Consider the following 24,645-nt stretch of genomic DNA (forward strand, 5'->3'; position numbering starts at 1 on the left):
CTCAGCAGAGGGAAAATGGTTGGTTTTGGAGTTATCTACAGCACCTGGATAACCAACTACACCAATTTGCTTTGTACATACAACGCACTCACCGGAACTTCCCTGCTTCCCTGCTTCAGCAGTACAATTTTGACACCAACACCATAGGTGCTCCAGCAGAAACTAGTAATGAAGCCACTGCTACAGATGAACCAGCAAAACAAGCTGCAACTGAACCACCAGCAGAAGTCGAATCAGAAGATGCTGAACCATCTGACCCACCTGAGGACGAAGGTGACAAGTCTGAGATTGATAGCTCACCCTCAGAGGCAGAGGACACTTCGGAGCAAGAACGTGAGGAACCAACCATCCCAACCCAATCCAAAACTAGGAAGCAGCACATTATTCAAGAAGAGGGGGAGGCAGACCTTTACGTGGAACCGCTTATTCCAGCCTTTGTATGCAAAGGAAAGCACAAGGGAAAAGCAAAAATGGCAACACCTCCAGCCTCTGAAGATGAAATGGAGCAAGTCAATGCTGAGCTGGCTGCTGCAGCAGCCAGAGCTATGCCAACCATCCCAACCCAATCCAAAACTAGAAAGCAACACATTATTCAAGAAGAGGGGAGGCAGACCTTCACGTGGAACCGCTTATTCCAGCCTTTGTATGCAAAGGAAAGCACAAGGGAAAAGCAAAAATGGCAACACCTTCAGCCTCTGAAGATGAAATGGAGCAAGTCGATGCTGAGCTGGCTGCTGCAGCAGCCAGAGCTATGCCTACATCTGAGCAAGCCAAGCAACTACTTGCAGTAATTGCTGCCATCACAGCCGAGGGCCAGGCAGCTGATGCATTGACTCAAAAGCCTCCACAGCAAACTCCTAGCTAGCCTATCCGCACTAGTCCAAGACAATCCAACAAATGAAAAGGCAGTACGTCTACAGGTACTGCTACAGCAACCCCAGCCACAACTCTTCTCACCAGCCCTGCAGCGAAAAAGACAAAGACATTGCTAGCCACCTCGCCAAAAGCTTTACCAAAGGATAAGCTGCGCAGTGCCTCCAAGAAGCGCTGATCACAACCTGTCATGTGCTGCAATCCCCACCACAGGGGAGTACTCTTATCTCACTAGTTTTTGTTCTTATAAAATAAATAAATTAATTAAATTAAATTAAATTAAATTTTTGGTTGTCAATTTGTGTGCCTTTGTTATGTTTGCTTGTGAGGACCCAACAACTCTCAAGTTTAGGGGGGTTGTGTTCCCGAATGCATAGGTTATGTTTGTATGCATGTGTTTATGTTTGTGTGGTGTGGAGCTCTATTATCTAATATTTGTGTATGGATTTGAACACCTAATGAAGATAAATTGAGTGTTATTCCTTATATATATGCCAAGTAGAGATGGTTATAGATGAAAGTGAAATTCTGTCCCAACACTTAGACTTTGGTTGAATTGTATGAGATTGTTAGAGCAAAGCCAAAAGAAGAGAAAAGATTTCAAGTTTGGGGGGAAAAAGCAAGTTTGAATAACTGTGATATCTATGGAATATAAGCTGTTCCAATGGCTTAAGTTGCTGAGTAACCAGATCTGAGTATGTACCCCATATGCAGACTTGTGTTCAAAGGTAGTGAGAGTTATGAGCAATGTTGTAGCATAAATATAAAAAAAAAATCCTCTGTCTAAAGCATTGAGTAGCCAGGCCTGTTCATGAGCCCCATGTTCAGCCTTGAGTAAAAGATACCTCTAGATAAGATTACATTACAGTTACTGCTGCAGCAACTCTAATTTGGGCATGATTTGAGTAATTGGGTGTCATCATTACAATTGATTGACATTCACATGAAAGATAAATGTTACAGTGAGGAGGTTAAATATTCCCTAGTCTGTCAATCCTAAAATAATCACAGTTGAGTATGTGAAAGTTATGATTACCCCAATTATGAATGAAGTGTTCTCACTGCTGACCTTAATGCAATCCCTTGGTCATGCTATAGCATATCTAAAATTCAATCAAAAGAAGCACACACACACACTATGGACAGAAAGAAGCTTAAGTCTAGGACTAATTTACTATGGTCATCTTACATGATTAAGAATATGATCTGAAGGTGGAAGAATCTTTGCAAAGTTGATAAAAGAGCTAAATTTGTGTGAATGATTATTTGTGTGAAGTGTTAGTATGTGTCATTACTTGAGGAAAAATAATAGTTTAAGTTTGGGGGTGTGATAACTCTAGGAAATGAGAGTTATTACTTCAATTCTAGATTGGAATCAAGATTATTTAGAGAGCAAATAAAGTGTTTTTATTACATTTTGGTTACCTTTTGCATAAACATTCATTTTGGTTGGATCTTAATAAGTTTTGCTTAAATCAAGTAATTTGTGCTAAAAATAGGTGCATAATTGTAGGGTTTAAATTAATGAGGAGGATGCAGAGACATTAGATGAGCAAGAAGAGGAAAAAAAATGGCCACAAAAGAAGAAAAGCACAATCGGGAATAATGCAGTGCTGTTGCGGATGTTAGAGCAACCAGTGCTGTAGCAATCTGGGAGTAATGCGGGAGAAAGTTTAAAGTGCGGGTCAGCCATAAAGTCGTGATCTGCATGTTTCCTAATTAAGACGCATGCAATCTCATGGGCTTTGGTTTTTACCCTAATTTGGAATATAAAAGGAGGCGTGCATCACATAGAAGGGCGGTGAGAGAATACCAACCAATTAATTACAAAGGCAAGAAGAAGAAGAAAAAGATCAAGATTGAGGAGTGTTGTTTGGCATCATTGAAGAACCGAGGAGGATCACTAGTCTTTCACCGTGCTCAACTCATATTATCTTTCTTCCTTGAAATTGTTTGGATGTATTCTGCAATTAGTATATTTATGTTTACTTTTCTCATTCAGAATATGAACTAAATTTACGTGTAGTTGAGTGTCAAATAATCCAATGGGTTCTTGACTGTTTTTATATGTTGTTATAGTATTGCTGTAGCATTATACTTTAATAGTTTTATGAATACAACTGTTATTTCGGTTGACCACTCATTTAATAGTTTCAGTTAAGATAGAGTAGCAAAATGGCATGTCTTAGCGGATATTATTAGACTATTACTCGTTCTTAAGTCGAGTCACTACTTGAAGTTAAGATTTGTGACACTCTAGACATAGGTGTTCACCTTGTAGGGTAGAGAGATTAAAGGTTATTATGCCATACCATAAATATATGAACAATTGGTCATTGTTAGTAAATTTAAAGGTATGAGATTTCCAACATGCGATAGCTGCGCATGCAGATTTATTCTACCCATTGCTGCAGCACTTATTGTAACAACTGGTGCTAATTCAGTAAACAACAGTCACCCGATTAGGAGAGTTTGATCATTCAACTACTATATTCTCAATTGAATTTTAGACACCTTTAACTTAGTTTACTTTATTACAGTATTGTTTTATTTCCATCTCTCACAATTAATAATTACGATAGAATTATTTGACAATTGTTTGCTTCGACCTTTAAAGTTGATTTGTACTATTGTGATTGCTTTAGCATTTTGAGCAACATCAATCTCTGTGGAGACGATCTTGAATACTCATCATTTTATTACTTGTTGTGTATACTTGTACATTGGCATTGATAGTAATTGATTATAAAAATCTACCAACACGTATCCAATCAAGAAAAGGTCATTCGTGACAAAATAAATGGTCGAGAAATATAACTATAGGTGACCAAAATATTTTGTAACTAAAACACGTGTAAATTTAGGCAAACCATCAATGACACATAATATTAGTCTCTAAGGCTATTTTGATTTATTATAATTTTAAGATCTCGTTTTTTAGTCATAGATGAGTCATTATGGTCACAAAATTAAAAATAGTAACTAAAAGTTGTCTTAGACAACTTTGTATTTTTTATGACCAAGTAATTTATTTCCTAAGGCATTGACAAAATTTAAAAAAAAAAAAAGGTAGTTGAATGTTTTATTTTCACGAATTTTAACCAACATATTTTGTTATTACTATTTTATCTAGATAAAATTTTAACTCTTGTGGCTAGACTTTTTCAGATTGTTGCTTTTCAATAATTTAAAAAATGATCGGCAAGAATTGAATACAATTTCTAATGAATAATGGTAGAACCACAAACACTTTGTTAGAATTTATATATGTAACTTGATCACATCAATTGGCATATAAAGGGATTGACTGACTTTTCAAATAATTCTCTCATCCACAATCCTTTGTATAGACAAATTTGTCTAACTTGTTTGTCATCTATTATTATATTGACAAATTGGCCAATTACAAGCCTTTTAATTTTATTTTATTTAAAAATATTTAGCCATCTCAAAATTCGGGTAGCTTATAATTAATTTCCATTACTACTTTGTCATATGTGCAGGGCACTCTTTTTTTTTTTAATTGTATGCGACATACTAACTTTAGTTTATACATAATTACCTATAATAAAATGTAATTAAAGGGTTGGACAAAATTATTTTTTAAGTATGTATAAACAATTAATTGGTCTCGCCAAATAATAATAATCGGTATTCAACCAAAGGTAAGACAAAACAATTCCTCTTCCTTGGGTCAAGCAAGACAAAATAATTCCTAAATAGTTAATTTTCATAATTTTAGTTAATTTTTATGTATTAATCTAAACAAATGAGATTTTTTCTTTTCGATGTGTTATATTTTGAAACTCTAAATGCATTATTCTAACTTTATTTAAACAATTAATTTATTTAAATCTTATTCAATTTTGAATTTGATAGGTAGTAAAATTATTTTTATATTAAATTTTTTTATTTAATTAGTTTGTGGATTTGATAGAATTGTAAATTTTTAAACTAATTTGTAATATAGTAGATTAAATAAGTATTGGATCAAATTCGCATTTGATTTGCAGACACATGGATTAGACTTGAATTCAATTTCATCAATTTGTGGATTTGATTAGATTGACAAATTAAAATCCGTAAAATTATTGATCAAATATAAATTCATGTCTAATATGTAAAATCCGAAACACCCAAAAAAAAAAAAACCTTAAAAAAAAGTGTTATAAATGCTTCAAAACCATTGATATGGTTTTATTGGAAAGAAGAGTACTAAGAAAATTTAAAACGGTAAATCAAAATAATAAAGTTCTTGCTCTACATATACTATATGGCATGAATTCTGAATACTTGCGATAGTAATGCATACTAAATTTTGTGTAAAATGATATTAGCACCATGCTGTGGATATACAGTTACCCCACGAGTAGGAGCATGCATATAAGTTGGTGAAAGCTGGAAAGTGAACTTCTGCAAAATCATTGCTAAAGCTAATTTCGATTCCAACAGAGCAAAGTTTTGTCCAATGCAGATTCGAGGACCCCAACCAAATGAGAAGAATGAAATTTGATTCTTCGATGCCTTTGAGACTCCCTCTGAAAACCTATCTGGGTTGAACTTTTTTGCATCATCGCCCCAGTATTCATGATCATGATGAACAAGCATTATTGGCAATGAAAGTAAAACTCCAGGTGGTATAACAATTTCTCCTAGCTTAATCTCCTTAACATTAGCTCGAGTAAGCAGAGGTGCTGGTGAATATAACCTCAATACCTCGTACAGAATTTGGCTTACCTGCAACAGATGACGGAATCATTTGGGAGGGGAAAAAAAAAAATTAGTTAAGGTTCTAAATTTCACTGGATTTCCGGTCTTTTGGTTTGCAAAATAAGCTATCACTACTAGTTAATTTTAAACTATGATTTTTTAAAATATTACATACATATATAACAAATCCCTTCCCATTCCCTGTACAAGAAGGGATTTGAACCCTCGACATTTTTGTAGGTTTTATCATTTCCAGTAACCAACCCCCATGGCCATAACTACTGCATAATCTAAGTACCTTGTATAGAACTCAATTTTCTTACCTGCACGATACACTGGAATTATTTTTTCAAACAAGGAAATTCTTTGTTCTTGGTGACTGATAACAAATTTATTAAGGATAATTAATTGTGAAAATCACAGAATATAATTCTGATGTTGTGGGACGATGACACAGTTCTGTTGGCACCTCCCAAGATTTTCCCTAATTTATGTGGCTTCCTCTATCTTTGATAGTAAAATATTGACAAACACTGGTCAGGTTAAGAAATTCAAGTGGTATCAATTTAAGGAGAAGTAGTTTTCAAGTGCGGATGTTTGGATATTCCAAATTCCAAATTCCAAATTTGATCTATGATTAGAATAAAAATAATTCTACCCCAGCCTAGAGTCCTAATGGTAGTTCAAATTTATATTTTGTAAATCCAGACTTTGACACCTGAAAATTAACAAGAAATTGAGTCTTCCCAAAATTTTCGACAAATTAGAAAAGCTATAGATATTTAAGTAAGAGTAAGATCACTTACTGCTTTCAACTGGTTCAGCTCTTCAAATTTTGGTTCTCTATTTCCAAAAACTTGACAAACCTCTTCCCTTGCTCGTTCTTGCCATTCAGGATGTATGCATAACAAAACCATTGTCCACACAAGCAATGATGCAGTAGTTTCCTGCCCAGCAAGATAGAACAGCTTGCACTCTTCAATCACCTCTTCAATACTCATTCCAGTTTCCTTCTCCTGAATCTCTTTGTGATTTGATTCCATCAAGATACCCAATAAGTCATCATCATTGCTGGCTTTTCCAACTTTCAGAGCTTCCTCTCTTTTCTTAATGATACCCTTTACCAGTTCTCCCATTTCATTGTGGTTGCTTTTCAATTTTCTATTCAGTCTATTAGGCACAAACCTACCAATAAACAATTCTCATAATTAAGTGCAAGGCACGCGGAAATTATTTATATGCTAAAACATTTGACAACACTTTTCTACACTATAATAATAAGGATTCTTTATTTAGAAGACCACTTCTAATCTTATGTTGATTTATAAATACACACCTGATATAATATCTTTAAAAAATTAGCACAGCTTAGGTCACCAAGAGTACTACGAGGAATAATCTGCGTTTACTTTTTGGATTGGAGTGGGAATCTTGAGGAGTGGGAATCCTGAGGAGTGGGAATCCTTGGATTAAGAGTGTGGAGTGAGAGTGGGAGTGGGAGTAGGGAGTTTACTTAGACTAAATGAAAGTATGGATTGTCAATCAGAATCTCAATTATTTGTTTACTTTATCTTGGATTGGGAGTAAATTATTTTAAATTATAATTTTATCCTTATGTAAAGAATTATAATTTGTAATTAAAAAATTAATAAAAAATATATTTAGAAAATAAAATAAATATTTTATTATATTTATAAATTAATAATAATTAATAATATTCTTAATTATGTAAATCATAATTTTTTATTAATTTAAATTTAAATTATGTGAATAAAAATTATTAATAATAACAACACAAATGAAACATTATTATTGATAATATAGTACAAAATTAATATTTTTTTAGAATAAAATATTTATTATTATTAATTAAATAATTAATTAATATTTATTAAAATTAATGTTTAATATTATTAATTTAAATATAATATTTATTTATTTTTATTTTTTTAATAAAATAAATATGTTATAATTATTATTTTTAATAAATATGATATTATTTATTTATTTTAATTATGAGGGTAAAAAAGGAAGAGGGGGGAGTGGATTCCCACTCTCACCTCCCCCCATGAGAGTGGGAATCCCACTCCCCAATCCAAAATTAGGTGGGACCCATGGAGTGGGAATCTCACTCTCCCCTTAAAAATGGTAAGTAAACATCGGAGTGGGAGAAATCCACACTCCACACTCTCACTTCAGAAAGTAAACACAACCTAAGTTGATTAATAATTAAAATTACCTCCATCCTGGAATATAAGCAAAAAATGAAGCTTGAATTAGAAGATTAATTTGTTCCCTCAGCACTGCAAATATTTTTCTTCCTTCTTCAAAGCTACTGCCAAATGCTGTTCGAGAAATCACATCTGCTGTCAAAGTTTGAATATGAGGCCACACATCTAACTCACAGGACTCATCCTTTGAAACCAAAATCTCCCATTTCCTCAGCATGTCGTTACAGCTCTTATGAATTGTGGGTAACATATTCTTATGAAAAAAAAATGGAAGAAATTGTCAAACATTGTTATAGGTCAGGTAACAATATGAACAGGCATATTGAAAATGGTGTGTGTGTGTGATTAAACGAACTATAAAGGTGAAAACGAACCTTCAACTTATCATGATGGAAAGCTGGAGTGGCGATTTTTCTGACTTTAAACCACTGTTCACCAGCATAGCCCGCCATCCCAGTGACCAGCAACTTCACAAGTGGGCTTACCTCTTTTTGAAAGATATCATGCTTCAAAAAAATTTCCCTTATCATTTTAGGGTCTGTGATGTGTATGTTTGGTCTTGGACCCATCCATATGAAAGAATTCTTACCTGTAATTTTAGCAATAAGGGTTACAGATTAGAATGTTTCAACTTATCATGTTTTTTTGTTTTTATCATTCTTAGAAAATAAAAACGCAAAATTTATTTTAGGGAAAATATCCACCGTCCACCAATTTTTTACACCTTTTTCAAAAATACACAATTCCTTCATTTTTTGGCTGGAATCCACCTAAAGTTACATTTTTTTTCACTTTTCCACTTCCGTTTGGAATCCGTTAAGAAAACTAACGGAAACTTTAAAAAATGACCATTTTACCCCCAAAACGAAAATTACAATTTCACCTTAAAAATTATAAAAAATAATTAGATTAAACCTAATTATTTTCCCCATCGGTCAATAAATAAATTAATTCCACAACCATCAAATGTAGGTTTTTTTTTAAAATATGTCTGTAATTAGAATGCTAAATTATAACAGTAGTATTAAAAATAGCCCAATCTCACAAATCATCAATTGAATTTAAGATAAGTAGAGTTTTATTATTAATTGAGTTATAATTTCTAGTAATTAAGATTTTTTTGTACTTCATTAAAGTGCCAATAATGATATTCATCATTAAATCTTATTATTTTTGGTATTTTTTAAGGTGAAATTGTAATTTTCGTTTTGGGGGTAAAATAGTCATTTTTTTAAGTTTCCGTTAGTTTTCTTAACGGATTCCAAACGGAAGTGGAAAAGTGAAAAAAAAATGTAACTTTAGGTGGATTCCAGCATGTATTTTTAAAAAAGGTGTAAAAAATGTGTGGACGGTGGATATTTTCCCTTTATTTTATTTTATGGCATCTCCATCTTGTTATAATTTTTTTTAAAAAAGGACCCTTTAGTTTTTTCAATTTTTTTTCTTAAGTACGCACTACCATTCTTCCGAGTAGAATATTTTTATTATTTTTTGTGGCTGCCTCGCATAAGCACAGACGTCATTCATATGTCTGCGTCAGCGTATCAGTATCGTTATCTTATTTTGTCTTATTTTTTTAACATATTTAAATTTATTAATTTATTTATAATTAAAATTCTACATTCACCTAGACTAATGCTATTTAAACACAATCTCAAATTTTATTGTCATCAATATGGATGGAGAGACAGAAAAATATATTTATTCTAACTATAAGTTAAAAAAATAGTAATAATAGTCAAAAGAAGAGAAGGAGTCCTAATATTCATTATCAACTATATAGTCATATTGTTGGGTCTAGAAAAATTTATTCTTATAAAGAGTTTTATAACTCAATGGAAGTATAGTACAAAAATTATTATCTTTACTTAATTATTCTTAATACAAGTGATATAGAGATAAATTATGTCATGTATTAATAAATTAATAAGTGAGTCAAATTCAATGTATAGATATTAATAAATTAATTTTTTTGTTAACCAATTATTAAGAGTTTATGCTGACCAATTAATTCATAACCACAAGTTGAAAGATAGAGTTACAACTTTAAAGAACAAATCATTGTCACAAGTAATTTTAGAAAAATATTTTATTCCATCTTAATTATTTAATACAACATAATATATATTTTTGAAATATTATTACTATGTAGAGGTAAATTTATTAAGACAAAATCTACAAAAAATATAATTTATTACAATGTAGAGTTTATTTTTAATTATAACTGGTTCTAAATTGGGATCATAATTTTTTATTATTATGAAAAAATTATTCCTTTATGGAGTATTTATATTTCAAGGTTCTACTATATTAATTCTCATGGTTGGTATAAATAACTCTCGGTCAACTAAGACCAATATAAAAATATTTAAAAATATATATATCACAAAATGGAAAAACTAAAGATATATTGATTATTAAAAAAATTCTATATCAATCCGCTTTTGATATATAATTTTTTTTTAAAAAATACAAAAGAAATCTTCAGAAACAGACACTTGGTTGAAAGTTTCCAAAAACCGTCCCCTTTTTTTCTTTTGGTCCCTTCTCCCTTGTGGAAGAATGACACATTGGTCCTTACTATTCTTCATTTTTTAATCACTCTACTTTCATGACATAACTATGATTTTAATGTTTGAATTTTATTGTTGAAGAGTAACATGACTTTTGATATTTAAAAAAAAAAATCATACTATACCAATAGAGTGAAATTAAGATAATAACTGTAAAACGGTAAAAAATAACTTTTTTTATTACGATTTTAACATTAAGGGTGTAATAAAAAAAATTAAAAAATCAAATAGCAAGTGATAAAAATAAGAAATATTAAGAACTTATGTGCCATTCTCCTTTTCCCTTTAAAATTAGAAAAACTTGAATCTTATTTAATTTTATTGATATATAAGCAAAATAAAATTATTACCAAGTAAAGTTGAGTGAGATAAATTAGTAGGAAGGCTTACCAAAATTGGTGATGATATGATGGTGGAAAGGCAGAATTCGCCGGGCGATATCGTCGGAGAGGCTGATGGGTCTGCTTTCAGCTTCTTTAGTGGTCTGGGCAAGCTCTTTCACGTCTCCATGAAATACTTTGTAGGAGTTTCCGGAGAATCCTTGCTCTCTGAGGAACTTTTCTAGCTTCTTTGGCTTTAGCCATACCCAATTCAGTAGCATCCACCAGGCACATGCTACGGCTAGAATAGCTGTAGAGAAAGCAATGGAGAAAGTCACAGCCCAAAGTGTAGCCTCCATTTTCATTGAACAGAACAGAGAGGAAACAGACAGAGACAGGGAGAGAGAGAGGCTGTGCTTAACTACTATATATCTTGATTCTTGATGAAGCCTCTTGGCAGGCGATTTATTATATTCCTCATTTTAAAATATCGGGATATCCAATTCTGTCGCGTTTGTGGGTCCCTCATCGTGTCTCTTGCATAGAAATGATTTATGGAAAATGATATTCGGCCACCCTCGTTAGTCGTTACAGAGGGAAGGCAGAAACGACATGCTTATATGCCGTTTTGAAGTTTTAAATTTGAGAATTAAAAACAAATTTTATCATTAAAAAATAATAAAAACTAATCAAAACAAATTAAAAAATCTAAATTTTTATCCCTCTCCTCACTCACCCCCTCTCTCTCTCTCACCCGCTCTATCCCTCTCGGCTCTCACTCTCAGCCACGAAGCTCGTTCCCCTTTCACTCACCCACAAGCTCACTGTCAATATTTTACTCAGATCTCAGCTAACGCATCATCAAAACCGCAACCATGACGCTAGGATTAGGAGGATCCAGCGTCGTGGGTCGGTTTCTTTTCTGATCTTGCCCTTTTTTGTTCAATCTATTTATGCCCTTGATTGATTTATTCTCTTTGTTTTGTTGTGTTTCTTGTTCTGGCAAAATCTATCGCAGTTGTTGCTTTTATTATTTTATAATATTTTTTGGGTGGTTTTGTGTAGTCTTATGAACATTCTTTTTGGCATAAATGCATCTGGGTTACTACGTTTGATTGTTAATTAGACTTGATCCGTAATTCTATGCGTTTTTTGAAATTTTTTTCTCAAAATTAAGTTAATTTAGTTTAATATTATTATATTATTGTCACCTAAAATTAGTATATTTAATCAGTTAAAGAAATTCTTTTGACACAGCCTTTACAAAACCTTTTATGTGATACTTGATGAGCATAATTTATATATATATTTAACCCTTAATAATATAATTGCTAGTTATATTTATTTGTTATTTTTAATTAATTGAATTATTTTATTGAATGGGGAATTAATTGAAGATTGTTGATAAAAAGGGCATGAAAACACTTCAAATTGAGAAGGAATAAAGATTAAATTGGAAGACAAAAATGTAACCAAGAATTAATGGAAGTCAAGAAGACCAAAATTGGAAGTCAATCTCTTCAAAGGATGAACGGTGGGCATGCATTTGGAAAGCAAAGATTTGGCAATTTGGAATGCATGTGCTGGGCATTAAAAGAAGAAATCATTAATTGGTCTTTTGCTTTTGTGGTCAAACGTGTGCTTTGCTTTCAAAGTTTAGTAAGGAAATAATTTTAAAAGGCCTTGGTGAGTGGGCTTTATAAGTCGGTGGAGAAGAATTAATTCAATTAGAATCCAATAAGGATTAAGCAAGTCAGTAACATTATATAAAGGCAAGAGGGCCACGGGAGGAGAGAGAACTGGAGACGCAAGGATTCAAGACAGAGAAGAAAATCTGCAGCAATTCGGCTTCCCCATGGCTGAATTTATTTATTTTGTTGCTCCCAATTCAAGTATGTCTAACTAATTTTCTTATACTGAGGTTAAGGATGAAACCCTATTCAATGAAATAATTATCTTTTTATTTAATTAATTCCCTATATATGTTCTTTGATGATTATGGTTTTTATTTCACATGATTAATTGGATGTTAATAAAATCTTTTCATCAATTCTGTCATGCATTATTGATTGTTAGGATTAATATTCGATTAATTCTATGCTTGGATCTATAAAGTTTATACATGATTATCTTTGATTTTATGTCTTTCATTAAATTGTTTACATGGAGTGCTTAAGAAACTTTGACTCTTTGTTATTCAATATGTTTACATGAGATTCTTAGATGTCATATTATTAAGCAGAAAAAGAACCTACATTAGATTTAATTACTTGGGCTTAATTGTTATATCCATGAGATGACATAGATTGATTTCGAGTTGTCACTCTAAAATTGGGGATTAATTAATAATTAGATAATTACTAGTTGAATAGTGGTGGATTCTGAAACCTTGGTAATTCTTATCTTATTGAATTCTTCTTTATTTTAATTGCTTCCTTAGTTTAATTGGTTTAATTTTCTTAAAAACTCAATTTGCTCAACTAGGTTAGAATTAATATTAATTTTAGATTTAAATTAGACTTTTTAATTTATAACAATCCATGTGGGATCGACCTCGTTACCACTATTCTATTTCTAGATTCGTGCGCTTGCGAGTATATTAAAATTTTCACAACAAGTTTTTGGCGCCGTTGCCGGGGATTGTGCTAGAAAGTCAAGTTTAATCTAGGTTAATTTGATTTTTCCACTAGTTATAATTTAGGTTGTCTTTTATTTTATTTATTCGATTTTTATTTTTATTTTATTTTATTTTGAATTCATTCTTTAGTTGTTTAATTTCGTTTATTCTCATTATTGTTGGTTTATTTTATTTTATTTTCTTTCCTTGTCTGGTTAGTTTATGAGTGTTTGGGAACGTGATTCAACAAATCGTTTGGTTAAAAGAGAGTCAAAATTGATAGTAGTGAAGCTAGTTCTTTAGAAGTGATGGATGACCCAAATAGATTATTGCCAATACTTCCACCAGTGCAAGCAGAGAAAACCCTTAGAGAATACTTTTCACCACTTGCAGCCAACCAACCATCTTGTATTGTGTTGCCACAAACTACAGCAACACACTTTGAACTTAAGCCCTCTGTCATTCAACTTTTGCCATCTTTCCATGGGTTAGAAAGAGAGGATCCATATTTGCACATTAAGGAATTTCTTGACATATGCTCTACATTCCGTTTTCAAAATTTTAATGATGAGTCAATTAAGTTTCTTATGTTCCCTTTCTCATTAAAAGACAAAGCAAAAGCTTGGTTGAATTCACTTCCTGCTGGATCTATTAGTACATGGGATGAATTGAGTAATAAGTTTCTCACCAAGTTTTTCCCTATGTCTAAAACATATGCCCTTAGGAGAGAGATAATTGATTTTTATCAAAGAGAGGGTGAGCAATTTTACGAGTGTTGGGAAAGATTCAATGATTTACTCCTTAAGTGCCCCCACCATGGTTTTGAGAAATGGAGACTTATACAATGCTTTTATAACGGTTTAACCATGTCAAATCGTCATATGGTAGAGTCTATGAATGGTGGGAGATTTTTGAACCTACATGAAGGGGCTGCATGGGATTTCTTTAATTCACTTTCTGAAAATTCTCAACAGTGGGATTTTTCAAATCAAAGGGAAAAATTATCTCAAGTTTCTAGAAAGGGTCTATACGAAGTTAAGGATGACTTTGATGTGAAAGCCACTCTAGCTACACTTTCTAGGAAAGTGGATGCCTTAGCTCTGAACCAATCCATGAATCATCATCCTAGTGTAGATAATGAGGTTTGTGCTATTTGTTCTAACTTGTCTCATACAGCACAGAATTGTCCATCATTACCAGTCTATCAAGAGGCTTATTCTGAGCAGGTACATGCCTTACAATCATATGAGAAAACCCCTAATAATCCATATTCACCCACATATAATCCTAATTGGAGGAATCACCCTAATTTTTCTTGGAAACAAAATCAGCCTTTGTCAAACCAAGGAGGACAACAGTTGAACATGTCCAATCAACAATTTGTCCCTCCTAACCAACTACATCCTCCTGCCCAACAACCTATGTCTCAATTTGTTGCACCCCAACAAAGAAAGCCTTCTTTAGAGGATACACTTCAAAGTTTCATTCAGTCAACCCAACAAGCTTTTCAGTCAAACACTCAAGCTATTCTAAAGCTTGAACATCAATTGGGTCAATTAGCAACTACTGTAGCTGAGAGAGAAAAAGGAAAATTTCCAGGTCAACCAATTCCTAATCCCAAAGGAGTGCACGAAGTTGGATCGAGTTCAAGCCATCAGCATGAAGAAGCAAAATCTGTTATGACCTTGAGAAGAGGAAAGTTATTTGACAACAAGGTGGAGGTTCAAACAAGAAAAACATATGAGCCTACTTCTTCAGATCTAGTTCCATCACAAGACCCATCACCAAATGATCCTGAAGAGAGTGGCCCGCCAGCTTACATTCCCAAGGCTCCTTTTCCTCAAAGGTTAACAAAGGCAAAAAAAAGGACTTCAACAGGTGAGATTATGGAAATCTTTAAGCAGGTAAGTATAAACATCCCTTTACTCGATGCTATTAAGCAAGTTCCTTCCTATGCCAAGTTTTTGAAAGATTTATGTACTAAAAAGAGAAATTTACATGTCACTAAAAAGGCATTTTTAACTGAACAAACTAGCAATTTACTTCAATGTAAAATGCCACCAAAATTTAAGGATCCTGGTTCTCCTACTATCTCATGTGTTATAGGGAACCAATGTTTTGATAAAGCATTATTGGATTTGGGTGCTAGTGTTAATCTCTTGCCTTATTCTGTTTACATGCAACTTGGACTAGGTGAGTTAAAATCAACTCCTATTATTTTGCAACTTGCTGATAGATCAATGAAAATACCTCGTGGTATTATAGAGGATGTGTTGATACAGATTGACAAATTTTATTATCCTGTTGATTTTATCGTTATTGATACTCAGCATGTACATGATCCTAAGAAACACACTCCAGTTATTCTAGGTCGTCCTTTCTTAGCTACAGCTGATGCTCTTATTAATTGTAGGAATGGAAATATGCAGCTATCTTTTGGTAATATGACCATGGAATTGAATATTTTTAATGTTACCAAGCAGCCACAAGAAGAAGATGAATTTGTTGAAGCAAATATGATAGAGGAATTAGTAGAAAATTTATTCATTTCTAACCATACTGATGATCCATTAGAGGCATGTCTAACTCATTCTGATTTATCTTTTAATGATGACAGTGCAATTGCAGAAGTCAGCGCTTTACTTGATGCACCTCCAATTACGGACACAACTAAATGGAAGACAAAGTCAGAACTACTGCCTCATTCTGAAAAGAAAATTGGCCCATCTGTAGAGGCACCACCAAAATTGGAACTCAAAGCATTGCCCGACACTCTGGAATATGCATTTTTGGGAGAATCTGACACTCTACCTGTTATTATTTCTTCTTCCCTCAATCTTGAGCAAAAAGGTAAGTTGTTAGGTATTCTAAAAAAACATAAGGAGGCAATAGGATGGACCATCGCTGATATTAAAGGTATTAATCCAGTAGATTGCATGCATCGTATTCATCTTGAAGAAAATGCTAAACCTATTAGGGAAATGCAACGTATGCTAAATCCTAACATGAAAGAAGTGGTAAGAGCTGAAGTAATCAAATTATTAGATGCATGAATTATTTATCCTATTTCAGATAGCTCTTGGGTTAGCCCTGTGCAAGTTGTTCCTAAGAAATCTGGTGTTACAGTAGTTACTAATGCTAATAATGAATTAATTCCCACTAGAGTAACTACAGGTTGGCGTGTTTGCATTGATTATAGAAAATTGAATTCATTCACAAGAAAAGATCATTTTCCTCTTCCATTTATTGATCAAATGCTTGATAGACTTGCAGGTCATGATTTTTATTGTTTTCTAGATGGATATTCAGGTTATAATCAGATCCCTATAGCTCCAGAGGACCAGGAGAAAACTACTTTTACTTGTCCCTTTGGAACTTTTGCATATAGGAGAATGTCATTTGGTTTATGCAATGCACCTGCTACCTTTCAAAGATGCATGCTTAGTATTTTTTCTGATATGGTTGAGAGATTTCTTGAAGTATTCATGGATGATTTTTCTGTTTATGGAGATTCTTTTGATGAATGTTTACAGCACCTAATATTAGTTTTGCAGAGATGTAAAGAAAAGAACTTGGTTCTAAATTGGGAAAAGTGTCACTTCATGGTAAAACAAGGTATTGTTCTTGGTCATATAATTTCCAGCAAAGGTATAGAAGTCGACAAAGCTAAGGTGGATTTAATTTCTAATCTTCCATATCCCAAATCCGTAAAAGAAGTAAGATCTTTCCTTGGACATGCTGGTTTTTATAGAAGATTCATTAAAGATTTTAGTAAAATTTCTAGACCTTTATGCAATTTACTTGTTAAGGATGCACCTTTTATCTTTGATGAATCTTGTCTTGATGCTTTTGCAAAGCTTAAGAAATTGTTGACTTCTTCACCTATCATTCAGCCACCTAATTGGGATTTGCCTTTTGAAATTATGTGTGATGCATCTGATTATGCTGTATGAGCAGTTTTAGGACAAAGATTAGATCGTGTGCCTTATGTGATTTATTATGCTAGTATGACATTCAATGATGCACAGTTGAACTATTCAACTACAGAAAAAGAAATGCTAGCTGTGGTATTTGCACTTGATAAATTCAGATCTTATCTTATAGGTTGTAAAGTGATTATTTTTACTGATCATGCTGCTTTAAAATATTTGTTTACTAAGAAAGATGCTAAGGCAAGATTGATTCGTTGGGTGTTGCTGTTACAAGAATTTGACATTGAATTTAGAGATAAAAAAGGTTCTGAAAATGTTGTGGCGGATCATTTATCTCGCCTTGATCTTAAATTTATTCCAGAATCTTTACCTTTGAATGAGTCTTTCCCAGATGAGCAACTTATGAGTGTAAATGTTGTACCATGGTTTGCTGATATAGTTAATTACCTTGCTACAGGTCAAATCCCAGAGCACTGGGCTAAGCAAGATAGAACAAAGTTCTTATCTAAAGTGAAAGACTTCTTTTGGGATGATCCCTATTTATTTAAATATTGTGCTGATCAGATTATTAGGCGATGTGTTCCCGATAATGAGATTCAAAGTGTTATCTCATTTTGCCATGAACAAGCTTGTGGAGGCCACTTTAGTGCTAAAAAGACAGCAACAAAAATTTTACAATGTGGTTTTTATTGGCCTACTCTTTTTCATGACGCTTATATTTTCTGTTCTTTGTGTGATAGGTGCCAACGTATGGGTAGCATTTCAAAGAGGAACATGATGCCACTCAATCCTATTCTTGTGATTGAGATCTTCGATGTATGGGGTATTGATTTCATGGGACCTTTTCCTCCATCTTGTGGTTATCAGTATATATTGGTTGCAGTAGACTATGTGTCGAAGTGGGTTGAAGCCACTCCATGCAAAACCAATGATCATAGGGTTGTAGTGAAATTCTTGAAGAGTAATATTCTGTCTCGTTTTGGTTTCCCTAGAACAATCATTAGTGATGGTAGTACCCATTTTTGCAATAAACCTTTCAAAACTCTTTTGAACAAATATTCCATTACACATAAGGTTGCCACCCCATACCATCCTCAAACCAGTGGCCAAGTAGAGATTTCTAATAGAGAGATCAAGCAGATTCTAGAGAAAACAGTTAGGCCAGATAGAAAGGATTGGTCTTTGAGACTTGATGATGCATTGTGGGCATATAGAACTGCTTTTAAAACACCAATTGGGATGTCACCTTATCGACTTGTGTATGGAAAAGCATGTCATCTGCCAGTAGAGTTGGAGCATCGTGCATATTGGGCTATCAAGCAATTCAATTTTGACATGCAGCAGACTGGTTCCAAGAGAAGATTACAACTAGCAGAACTTGAAGAGATCAGGAATGATGCATATGAGAATGCCAAGATTTATAAACAGCGAATGAAAGTCTTTCATGACAAACACATTTTGAGAAAAGTCTTTACACCAGGTCAGAAAGTACTTTTATATAATTCCCGATGGCATCTCTTTCCAGGTAAGTTACGTTCTCGATGGTCTGGTCCTTTTATAGTTCGTACTGTCTTCCCTTATGGAGCAATTGAGATTGAAAATCCTAAAAATGGTGATTTATTTAAGGTGAATGGCCAAAGATTAAAACCATTTTTAGAATTAAGAACACCAGAAGTTGAGGAGATACTTTTAGATGATCCTGTTTATCAGGATTAATTAAGTTCATCTTTGCACTCTTGTTTTATTTTAATAGTAGTTTTTTTTTCTTTGTTTGTTTTTCTTTTCTAGTATTTTTCTTTTCTAATGTTTTCTTTTCATTTGGTATTTTCTTTTAAGCTTTCCCAGCCCATTCAGGTGTGTTCTCTCCAACTTTCTTTTTATTATTTATGTTTTTATTATTATTAATTTTTTTTCTCTTTCATTTGTTTGCATGCATATCTTTTGTTTGTGAAACATTGAGGACAATATTCCGAATAAGTTTGGGGGTGGGAATAGTGTGTGCTTTGTTTGTTAAAAAAGAAAAATTCAAAAAAAAAATTGTGTTTTTTTGTTTTTACGTGAAAAGCCAATGATAAGAACTTGATTGACAATGAATATGATTTTTAGAAAGGGTTGAATATTGTCTTAGTTTATACTTGATTCTTGTGTTAGTTCCTCTTGATTGAGATTCTTTAAACCATGAGCACTAATATCAATTCTTTCGTAATTTTGACTTGAAATTTGATATTGACGCAGCCTGAGTTGAGAATTTTAGATAGAGTAAATGACTGTTTGTCTTGATTCTTATCTCCACAATACAAAATAGTATACACGGGCACCAAAGTCAGAAATAGCTACCTATAACCCTTAAGAGTGAAGCTATCCTTGAGTAATTTGGGCCTATGTACCACAAGTATGTAGAGGATAATCTACCATGAGAAGAAGGCTACCTTAAGGGGTAGAGTGAAAGCTCCTGACTATGGTTAAAAAAAAAAAGGAAAAAAAAAGAGAAAAAGAAAAAAAAAATCAAGTGCATGTGCTAAAAAAAAATCAAAAGAAAATGCACATAAAAGCCTGTGAGAAGAAAAAAATTTGGAGATCAAGATGATAAGATTAGTTTGACCTACTCTGTTCTTTGTTTGAGGCGAATGTTGTGGATATTGAAGATTTTAGGAATGAATTTGATTGAATTGATTTCACACACACACTACAAGAATCGAAAGAGAGATGGGATTGATTATTGAATTAAAGTTAGAACTTTGCCAATATTTGAAATTTTCTTTGAGCTATATAATTTTTGCAATCTTTGAGGCTATTTTTCATGTTTTATTTAAAGTTTTTTTTCTTTTAATTAATTTTTTTTTTAATGATGTTTGTGGGTATCATCACTGAAGCCCTCACGAGACTATAACTCGTCCACTAGGGCCACCTAGGGGTTTAAAGGCTTGTTGCATACGCTAAATGCAATCGCGATTACCTGCGAAAGTGGTTTAGTTAGGATTTACTTTTTGTTTCGTTACTTTTGTTTTTGTTTTAAATTTTAGTTTTGCTCGAGGACTAGCAAAATCTAAGTTTGGGGGTATTTGATGAGCATAATTTATATACACATTTTACCCTTAATAATATAATTGCTAGTTATATTTATTTGTTATTTTTAATTAATTGAATTGTTTTATTGAATAGGGAATTAATTGGAGATTGTTGATAAAAAGGGCATGAAAACACTTCAAATTGAGAAGGAATAAAGATTAAATTGGAAGACAAAAATGCAACCAAGAATTAATGGAAGTCAAGAAGACCAAAATTGGAAGTCAATCTCTTCAAAGGATGAACGGTGGGCATGCATTTGGAAAGCAAAGATTTGGCAATTTGGAATGCATGTGCTGGGCATTAAAAGAAGAAATCATTAATTGGCCTTTTGCTTTTGTGGTCAAACGTGTGCTTTGCTTTCAAAGTTTAGTAAGGAAATAATTTTAAAAGGCCTTGGTGAGTGGGCTTTATAAGTCGGTGGAGAAGAATTAATGCAATTAGAATCCAATAAGGATTAAGCAAGTCAGTAACATTATATAAAGGCAAGAGGGCCACGGTAGGAGAGAGAACTGGAGATGCAAGGATTCAAGACAGAGAAGAAAATCTGCAGCAATTCGGCTTCCCCATGGCTGAATTTATTTATTTTGTTGCTCCCAATTCAAGTATGTCTAACTAATTTTCTTATACTGAGGTTAAGGATGAAACCCTATTCAATGAAATAATTATCTTTTTATTTAATTAATTCCCTATATATGTTCTTTGATGATTATGGTTTTTATTTCACATGATTAATTGGATGTTAATAAAATCTTTTCATCAATTCTGTCATGCATTATTGATTGTTAGGATTAATATTCGATTAATTCTATGCTTGGATCTATAAAGTTTATACATGATTATCTTTGATTTTATGTCTTTCATTAAATTGTTTACATGGAGTGCTTAAGAAACTTTGACTCTTTGTTATTCAATATGTTTACATGAGATTCTAAGATGTCATATTATTAAGCAGAAAAAGAACCTACATTAGATTTAATTACTTGGGCTTAATTGTTATATCCATGAGATGACATAGATTGATTTCGAGTTGTCACTCTAAAATTGGGGATTAATTAATAATTAGATAATTACTAGTTGAATAGTGGTGGATTCTGAAACCTTGGTAATTCTTATCTTATTGAATTCTCCTTTATTTTAATTGCTTCCTTAGTTTAATTGGTTTAATTTTCTTAAAAACTCAATTTGCTCAACTAGGTTAGAATTAATATTAATTTTAGATTTAAATTAGACTTTTTAATTTATAACAATCCCTGTGGGATCGACCTCGTTACCACTATTCTATTTCTAGATTCGTGCGCTTGCGAGTATATTAAAATTTTCACAACAATACTTCGATTAGAAAAGTATTTGTTTTTTATTTATATTTTAAAATTACTAGAAATAAGTTATTTGAAGTGTGATATTTTGTGAAATGTTAAAGCTTATGGTTTGGTTGTAATTATGTTTTTGCTTATATAATGTTTACGTCTGTTGGCACTCATTTTTTTTTTGGTATTTAAAGTTTGCATATATGGTGTGTATTAAGATTTTCAAGTTGTTCTTCACACATATTCTTGGTAGTTTGATATATCACACGTTTCAGTGAATTCTTTAGTTGAGGCAATTGTTTTTGGTCTTAGCTGCATTGTTAAGTTCTTTACCACATAGAATTCCCTAGTTTTCTTCTGCTAATCCAGTAATTGCAGCTTCATTCTAAGGTTCTTTATTTTCTATAAAGCATATATTGCTTCATTAACCCTCCTCTAAAATCAAACCAAACGTGACTTGTATTTGATTTTTATCCTTGAAAAATAGAATCCATCCTTTTCTTTTTCTCTTTATGCTGCTAATATGTATTTGATTCATTCCAATCTTACAGATCATTGTTGGATGCCGAATCAGCATACAATACTTACAATTATGAGAGGAAAATGAACAACCAATTGCCTGGTTCAGTTAGGCTTGAAGCTAGGAAGATTGACATAGAAACATTTGTTTAAGATAAAATTGTATCTTTTTTCTTTTTTTTTTTTTGCTTAATTTGGCATTTCTATATGATCTACTCTTATTGTTGTAATGATTATTGACACACTCAACCTTTGAATATATGGATAAAAAACCTTCAAAATATTTCCATGTTCAATCATTGAGCATTAGAGTAATATCATCCAACCAACTATTACACAAAACACAACTAAAATTATACAACAAAAGAATAAGTCAATGATCAATCTGTTAAGTCTGCTCCAAACTTCTCTGTCATTATCATTTTGTTGAAGTAGCAATTGCTGAAAACTCCCTTATTGAGAACCTTTATACGATATCCAAGATGAAGAATAAGGACATAGATGGGATTGCTAGTTTGTACAAAATAAGAACCATATTACATTCCAGAAAATATAAAATTAATTAAGCATAAATATAGAAATTGAATTATAACTTACAATGTAAGAATCAAAAGGAAACGATGGATAAATATCACATCCTTGTAATTGGTATGTGATCACAGGTTCCTAAATAATGACCATTATTTAGTGACCATTAAAAATTAAAAAATAAATAAATAATATTACATCAAAGAACATAAAACTTACTGGATCCTTATTGCTCTCCTACGTTGGGACTACAATATCCACCTCAGAAGATAATGGTGTTTGTACATTTGAATCCTGCAAATCCATAAAAAGATACATTAAAATTAAAATTAAATTAATTGTAGAATAATTAAGTAAGTAGTTTAATCTTACCTTAATTGTTGTCATCTAATTCTTCCTTTTTTGGCTCATAAGAAGATAATGGTGTTTATCAAACAACATCATACTTTTTTGGTTCCACATCCACATCATTATCAGTTTTTTTCATTATTTCTATCTAAATTGCTGTTCATCTAATTCTTCAAAATCTTCGACTTTAGTTTTTTTTTTCAAATCCTTCATTTTTATACCATGAAAAATAAATTATATTAATCATATATAATTCAAACAAAATCTACATTTCAAATATCTTATTTCTAATAATTTTAAAATATAAATACAATAAATCAAAATTTTCCTCAACATGCTAAATTTAATTACCTAGGTAGGTGAAAAAGGTCAAAAGTCGTCAAGCACACCTTCAAGTAAGGCTGGTCGGCGACGTGATCGGTGATGGGCTGGTCGGTGATGGGCGTGGCGTGGCAGCGATGATGGCTGGTCAACGATGGGCGCAGCGTGACAACAAGTTTCGTGGGTGAGTGACAGCCTGAGAGAAACAGCTTGCTAGTGGGTGAGTGAGAGAGACAGATCGGGTGAGTGAGAGGGAAGGTGAGAGAGAGAGAGAGAATAAGCGAGTGAGAGGGACGGGTAAGAATTTTGGAATTTTCAAATTCTTTAGATTTAATTTTGATATTTTTCAATGGCAAAATGTATTTTTAATTTTCAAATTTAAAACTTCGAAACGGCAGAAGAAGCATGCGTTTCTGGCTTCGTTATGGTCTCGTGGTGGCCGAATATCATTGCCCATAACGTAATAAATCATTGGTGAAAATGGTGATACTTGGGAATTTTTTAAGGCTATGCCTTTTTTCTTTACTTTAAAAGCCAATTTGTTTAGCTTTACCTTTGATTTGAATTTTTTGTTTCTGTTCTTTGCAGCCAACCAATGAAAATGGTGATACTTGGGCTGCAATAAGTATTGATTTAACAGAAACTACATCGGTAAGCCTAGTTGCAAGACAAGAACTACTTTGCAAAGCATGCTTTGTGTATAATTCTGAGCAAGGATTTAGTTTTTGAAGGGCAAGCTTGCTGGCTCGGTGTAAATGTTCCAAGTGCAAATACCACCTTATGTAAGCACAAAATGTAGTCTTTATTTATTTTTTAGTTTCTATATTTGTTTGTATAATTATATGATACTGGATTTGTTAGGAAATTGATGGGTGAAGTAGGGTCACAGGTAAAATGAAATTAGAAAAAAATAAAGAACAAACACAAAAGAGAACACCATAAAATTATGTGATTCGGCTTTTAGCCTACGTCCACGAGTGAATACAGAAAAAAAAATATTTCATTAGTGATATGAGGATTACAAGTATTGTAATATTTTGGCTCACTTTCCAGAACCCCTATACACCCAATCTCTCACTCACTAATTACACAAAAGTATTAAAACTCTTAATTTTTCCTTTCTCACAAAAGATTGAAAAACTAAAGAATTGGATGCCGAGAGGGGAATTGAAGCCTTCTATTTATAGGCTTCATTTCCCCTCCTTTTTTTCCAATAAAATAATATTATTAATATTTTATTATTTTTCCTTTCAAATCTTTCGGCTTCTTCTTTCTTCTTTTGTTCTTTTTTCTCTTT

The 24,645-nt window shown here is 32.5% G+C and overlaps 1 protein-coding gene, 3 long non-coding RNA genes and 1 other non-coding gene across 9 annotated transcripts in view; 2 read left to right on the forward strand and 3 right to left on the reverse strand.

Annotated features, from left to right (window-relative positions):
- The window catches only part of LOC102608708 (cytochrome P450 CYP72A219-like), a 78,998-nt gene extending 67,835 nt beyond the window's left edge, over window positions 1-11,163 (reverse strand). The window contains exons 1-5 of one of the 4 annotated variants that reach the window (XM_052436286.1): window positions 10,778-11,161; window positions 8,189-8,403; window positions 7,823-8,067; window positions 6,390-6,768; window positions 5,092-5,610 (exon numbers count right to left, since the gene is read on the reverse strand). In XM_052436286.1, coding sequence (XP_052292246.1) covers window positions 5,185-5,610; window positions 6,390-6,768; window positions 7,823-8,067; window positions 8,189-8,403; window positions 10,778-11,072 — 1,560 coding nt within the window. In that variant the 5' untranslated portion in view covers window positions 11,073-11,161 and the 3' untranslated portion in view covers window positions 5,092-5,184. Of the gene's footprint in view, window positions 1-5,091; window positions 5,611-6,389; window positions 6,769-7,822; window positions 8,068-8,188; window positions 8,404-10,777 lie in introns of those variants that run through there. The other 3 variants (XM_052436288.1, XM_052436289.1, XM_052436287.1) reach the window with 3 other exon arrangements.
- Window positions 11,137-22,434, forward strand: LOC127900914 (uncharacterized). Its single transcript, XR_008052792.1, has 2 exons — window positions 11,137-11,616; window positions 22,184-22,434. It is a non-coding gene; the product is annotated as an uncharacterized LOC127900914 (long non-coding RNA).
- On the forward strand, window positions 11,623-21,003 carry LOC127900915 (uncharacterized). The gene is made up of 2 exons (XR_008052798.1): window positions 11,623-12,599; window positions 20,419-21,003. It is a non-coding gene; the product is annotated as an uncharacterized LOC127900915 (long non-coding RNA).
- On the reverse strand, window positions 14,041-14,147 carry LOC127901606 (small nucleolar RNA R71). The gene has a single exon (XR_008053850.1). It is a non-coding gene; the product is annotated as a small nucleolar RNA R71 (small nucleolar RNA).
- Window positions 22,417-23,930, reverse strand: LOC107175128 (uncharacterized). Of its 2 annotated transcripts, XR_008052797.1 has the most exons (3): window positions 23,379-23,826; window positions 22,899-22,973; window positions 22,417-22,817 (listed from the first exon to the last, which is right to left on the reverse strand). It is a non-coding gene; the product is annotated as an uncharacterized LOC107175128 (long non-coding RNA). The 2 variants fall into 2 exon arrangements; XR_008052796.1 differs by having other exon boundaries at window positions 22,417-22,973; window positions 23,379-23,930.
- Window positions 23,931-24,645: the final 715 nt, after the last annotated feature.

This window comes from Citrus sinensis, chromosome 3, assembly GCF_022201045.2.
Source record: "Citrus sinensis cultivar Valencia sweet orange chromosome 3, DVS_A1.0, whole genome shotgun sequence".
In the NCBI taxonomy this organism is placed as follows: Eukaryota; Viridiplantae; Streptophyta; class Magnoliopsida; order Sapindales; family Rutaceae; genus Citrus; species Citrus sinensis.